The following is a 6,264-nucleotide window of genomic DNA, read 5'->3' on the forward strand; positions in this document are numbered from 1 at the left end:
TAATTTTCGTTATTCTAGAAGAACTATTGTTAATTTTCTTTTTCAAGATTTGAGATGACTATAGGAAAAAGTTAAAACTATATATGTAAATTGGAACAGTAACTATAACTGGCTGAATATTTTAACATTGTTTGAAATTTTGCTAAGTACTTCCAGGAAGGAAGAACACAGTTATTGCTATTCGGAGGCTTCAGAACAAATCAAACCAAGCAGAAAGCATAGACAGAACTGTTCTAAGGGTGAAAATTAAAGTGATACAAAATGGCATTCTGTCTAGAATTAGTCCTTTTGCATTTGAACACTCTTCAAGTTATCTACAGCTTTCTCTTCCAGGCAACTATGATGACATTTACACTGAGATATGGATTTGAAGTGGCTAACTGTGGGACAAACACAGCTTTTTAGCTCTGGCAATTCTTTCTTGAGACGTTCCAGCTGCTCCACCTGGAATATATTTGGTTGTTCAGGATTTGAATCATATATCCTGAATGAGAAAAGAAAAAACACTGATCAGTATAAACTGATAGTTCACAGAAATGTAGTCTAGATGAAGCAACCATTTTTTCCCCCCATGTTAAAGACAGTTTGAGGTTAGCACACTAAGTTTTGCTGCACATCTTGCAATATAAAATGGTATTCCTTTTACACAGACTGGTTAATATTTCATAGGATATACCTAAAAGCTATCCACTGGCATTTACCTCAGTTTCCTGAAAAATGTGATTTTACAAGTGGCACAAAACAGTGAAGTAAGAGCAGTGTAAACTTTAAAGCATAAGAAATTTCAGAGCCCTGAAATTATTTGAACAGACTGCAATACACTACTCATATGTAATACTGAATGGAGTTTACACTTACTCTTTCAAGAAATATTTCACCTCCCCCAGTCCAGTACCATTTTTTTAATTACCATAACAATATTAAATTAAGAGTAAAAACCAGAAAATCTGATCTTTCTTCATACCTAATGCAAATCAACTGTTAATACTACTTTAAATAGTCTATCCTCTTACCACTTTCCTGCTTTCACACATGAAAACGAAGCTGCAGGATTTGAAATGTCAACATCATACCAAATTGTCCAAATCCAAAACACATTTTGAGTCTGACAGTGTACACATTGAACCTACTCAAATAGTATTTTGGTGCAAATCATTATAAAGCAAAAGCTTTTGTGTAACCTAACTTTGGTAAAACTATTGTGATAAGGATACATTCTGATCTCCCAACATTCATTTCTAGCATCAGCATTTATTTATATGCAAAATTTTAATCCTTGCATCCAGTTGCCCTCACTTGTAGCTGTTGCGCATATACCGTTTCAGATACTGCAGGTCTCCAGGTTGATCTCTTTCAAATGAAAACTTCTGGAAGAAACTACCATGGCTTCTGCCTTAGTCCTAGGAATACTCATACTTTTACTTATGATTCGTTCAAGAAGTTAGTTTGACTTTATTTCTTCATTCTGTCTTTCATACATATTCAAGATATGTGCAAAAGGAACACAATGTCAGAATCAGAACAACGGAGTGCTATAGGATAGAGTGCAAGGTGCATTTGTACCACAAAACAACTTGTGAACTGCTGGCAACTCTGAGACATCGAAATAACATGCAACTCAAAGACTGGTATAGTAATGGAATTCAAATAAGGAAACATTTCAACAGAAATATTCATATGGATCATATTTTCTACAGTAATATCAAGGACAATTTCTGTGCAGAAACTCCTAGTTGTACGGATAAATTCTGTTCACATTAATGAAATTCAGCCAGAAGGCACAGCAGTTAAATTATTTGCACAGCACCTACAATCCAGTACAGGCCCAAGATATGACCCAAATTTACCCAACAGAAGCTATATGTAAAATAAAAGCTCCACCTTCCTTCCTTCCAGGATGCAGGTGAGGCCTCTGCTTTCTTCAGTTAAATTTGCTTACACATTATGTATTTTTCTATGCATTCGAGACAAAACACTGAAACTAAATATAGTTTTCTATACAGCAACACACCTTAGGAACTAAGAATCTTAAGTCCTTCCTATCAGTTAGACATTAGAAAAGCAAAGGCATGTTTCCAAGCTCCTTGTTCCTAGAACATGCCTAAGCATGTTTCTAAGCAGCTTCTGGCAGGATTTTTTTATAATTCTTTGCTATAAACAAATTCTTGCTTCATATTAAATTCTTTTCAGTTGAGATTTTGGATGAATCCAAGCCTCTAAGCTCCTTTCAAACTGTCCACTGGAGCCAGTCCACTCTAATCTGCAGATAGTGTTTCTTCTGAACTGAAAGCAGAGATTATTTGAAGCACAACTGCATTTCTACCTCAAAATTTCTTTTCATTAGAGTCTACAAAAGTACACCACCCTTTTGCAAAAACAGAGCATAGGTCTAGGACTTCTCTTATTAATAACTTCCAACATCACCATCAAAATAAGGAATAAACTCTCATCTCCCTATCCCTCATTCTTCAACAGGACAATGATTTGTAAGTAACTGCACCAAAGTCCCACCATCCAACTTCTATTCCTGCAGAAGACTGGAAAGTCCTTTAAATATTACTTTCTAAGATTAGCACTTTCTACAAAAGATTTGCAGGACATTGCAGGGCAGAAGTGGATGTAAAACTGGTATGTTTAGCTCCATCAGGTGTTTTTGCAACCCCTGAAGAGTCAGCAGCACTGAAATACTGTTTTCATGCTAAAAAGATTTTCTGAAGCTTTTGATTAAAACTCTACTTTGAGATACAAAGAGAAATGAAAACGTGAATTTACTTTGCGATTCACAAAATAGAGAAGACTTAGAATGCCATTGCATAATATCTTAACTCAATCACTGAGTAGATCAAATATAAACCAACTATATCCATGCTGTTAAGTAACATGCAGTTTCTGGCAAATAGGACAGTGCAGATTTAGATAGTCTTTACTTTTGAGAAGTGTTTAGAATACTTTTGCCTTGATTTCCAGCTAAGTTTGTATTAGTTTTGAGAAGTTACTAATATCAATCAAGCACAGCTTTTGCCTGGAGTCTGCAAATGCAACATGCCTTCGTAAGGAACTGTAGTGTTTAAAGAAAGCAAAGGCTTTAATCACAAATGTTTGAGAATTACTGATTTAATATTTATATGCAGTTGTGTATATTATTCAATGAACAAAACTCAGATCATGTAAAATGAATGAAAAAAGATAAGGCAAGTGTAAGTTAGCACTCACCCCATCTCCACATTGGTATTCAATATGTAGCCAACAGGCGTGAAAACATAATACTGCATCGTTCTTACTAGGTTAAATATATTCAAATACAGAAATTTTTCCTGGACTGTTTACGAAGCTTATCCAGGAGAAAAATAGCAGATAAATCACCCAACAAATCCTAATTTAAAAATCTTCATTTTTTTGCCAAGCAGCAGAATTTCACTACCATAAAGATTCTTCTCTAATTATAATCTAAACATCAGACTAATAAAGCATTTTAAGGATGAGATTTAATTTTATGTGTGAACAGGAGATTCCCAGCCATGCACATAAAGTACTTTTCTGTATAAGGGCCCAAATAAAAGACTGAAGACAGAGGTAGCATCTTTCTGTAGGCTGCCCTTTTAATGCAAGTCATTTGGTTATTTTAAACACTGGGATGAATGCTACTTGAACATAGGAATATAGTAGAATATCATCCCAGCAACTACACCAGAACATCCATTTGGTTTAATGTCTTTGGGTATATCTAATAATCTGCAGCCTAAGTGGAGAAAGAACTGGATGGGGGAGGGGGTGCAAGTGTGTGTGTGTTCTTTCCTCTGCCTCTCTGAGATTGTTCTTTTAATATTGTTGGCATTTGTAAACTTCCAAAATTTAGTGTTGCAGTTTTTCTCCATGCAAAGCAAAGTCAGACCCCCTACCTGCATTTTTTTCCCCCAAATGCTTGATATCATCCACTTTTGGTTCAGGACACAGTTTTTCTGCCATCTTCACAGCTGGCTACAATGTTTTGGTCAATTCTACATGGATGATTAAAGTTTGGAAAAAATAGCTTACAGAAATCATCTCTATGCAGACAGTTCATCATCTCAGAAATAACTACTGCATACAGTAACTCAGGACCACATACAAGCAACCTAAAATTCACTAAAATTCTTCTATTCACTTCTTAGCTTATTCAGGTAATTTACACTTAAGATAGTATAAATAAAGGTCTAGTAAACAGCAACACAAAACAGCAGGCACACTGATTTTTGATAAGTATCTGGACTGTGCCATAAAATCCAGAGAACAATAATTCTTAAGAAATCATGGAAAAAGCACATCTTGATTCAGCCCTGGAAATATTCTGGGATTCGAAGACAACCACAGCATAAACTGGCTTTACACTAATAAACACATTACTGCAATCCCTACTTATTTCTAGACCCTGAAAAAGGCATGTACATCTCTCTTGGTTTCTGCTTTACTGTAGTTTTGAATTTATGCATTTCTAACCTTCCAACAGCACAGAATATAGATGCTTAAGACCATAGCTATTTAAACTCTTTATATCAACTTCATAGTGTCAAATTATCTGAAAGACCGCCTCCTTATTTAGCAGATCCAACCGTGAATGGAAACACTTGCTGCCAGGCTTTACATTTTGACATTCCATCCAGGACTTGCAAACACAACCTATATTTCAAAACATCCAGCTTGAGATATCTGATGCAACTTTCAGAAAGTGCCGTACTCCTTCTAAGAGGGACGTGTGTTAAGACTGAATTTAATTTTAATCAATGATTAAATTTTTAAAAATAATTAAGAATTGTAAAGGGACATTCCATTATTTGTTTTGGCCTACAAAATAAAAAGTGAAATGACATTTTAAAAATTCAACTTAACAAGCCTGCAATAATTACACAAGGTAATTGCTACTCAAATTGCAGTTTGTTACTTGAAAAACAAAGTAAAAATGCAGCACTGAACTGCTGTTTTTAAACAGTTTTAGAGTTAATTTTGGGGTCCCTCTTAATAAAATGGAAAGATATTGAAGTGGAAGTGATACAGGGGGCTGGCAGTGAAAGGAGAGATGAACACTATTAAGAACCTAAATGACCAAAGTAGCGCAGGCAGGTTAAGAATTTCTTGTTCAGTTAAATCCACAAGGGAATTCAGCCTCCCAATGAATTGGCTAGCAATCAAAGGGTGAGATAAAAGGTATTCTGCTATCATATTACAACTTAAAGCATGCTAAATGGTACAAAAGGGAACATAGGATGACATGTAGCAGACATGCAGCCCTGACATAAATTTAATAACATTTAAATAACTGTGAGTATCTAAAGTAATATAAGTAACATTAAGTCAGAAATAAGGCTGTCACCTGCTTTACTAGTTTACCATAGTAGTGAATATCTATTGCATCAGAAGTAGTTAAGAAGTCTGGGTGACTTGCTTAGCAGACATCAAATGAACAGACATTTAAAGACTTTGTGCAACAGTAGTTGATTATAACATCTCACGTGTCCATGGATCAACAATGTATCACTAAGTTATGCATACCATAGGGCCAAATTTTCATAACTCTGTGATAGTACAATAAAGAGTCAGAGTACTGCTTCATCTGCATTTCAGTTCAGAGGTATCTGACTCATTGACTAAAGGGGGCCTCAATCATGAATTGTAGAGCAGGTACAACATGCAGCACTGCTGTAGCAAGGAAGAGGACTTATATATTAATGTCTTCAGTCTGAAGCTGACTCTACAATAACTGGAATAACTAGAAAAATCTAGTTACTGCTTTTTACTCCCAGTGAACACAAGGAGACATTCTCTACAGTACAAGAAGCGTACTCTGGCAAACCAGAGAAGCATTGGACCTACCACTCTGGAACGACTCCCAAAGTCAAGAATAGATTGAAGACAGCTGTTTTTTATACTGAAAGCCTAGAACTCCAAGAGCAAACATATTTAATTTCTTGCCTCTAGATACGTTACACTGCCTCTCAGATTTCACTTTATAAAACAGAGCCCTTGACAGTTATTGATTACCCCTCTCCACCCCCCTTTTTTTTTTTCCAGGCAAATCAATAGCCAAAGCAGCACCCTAGCTAAAGCAAACAGTTTGGAAGTCTTCTATAATTTGACACATCGGTTAGACTTAATGCTTTCCCAATTACATATTCTTTCTCACCTATCAGAAACTCTAATTTAATACAGCTTCCCAAATTAATCATCATCTCGTAATAATGAATTTCACATCTTCAATGATAAAACAGCTAAAACTTCTGGGGTTTGTAG

General features: G+C 35.5%; 1 protein-coding gene across 1 annotated transcript in view; it reads right to left on the reverse strand.

Moving 5' to 3' along the window:
• Nucleotides 1–279: 279 nt before the first annotated feature.
• Nucleotides 280–6,264, reverse strand: part of GPCPD1 (glycerophosphocholine phosphodiesterase GDE1 homolog (S. cerevisiae)) — a 38,051-nt gene continuing 32,066 nt past the window's right edge. The window contains 1 exon segment of the mRNA XM_009074028.1: nt 280–484. Coding sequence (XP_009072276.1) covers nt 280–484 — 205 coding nt within the window.

This window comes from Acanthisitta chloris, unplaced genomic scaffold, assembly GCF_000695815.1.
Source record: "Acanthisitta chloris isolate BGI_N310 unplaced genomic scaffold, ASM69581v1 scaffold18854, whole genome shotgun sequence".
NCBI classification, from domain to species: Eukaryota; Metazoa; Chordata; class Aves; order Passeriformes; family Acanthisittidae; genus Acanthisitta; species Acanthisitta chloris.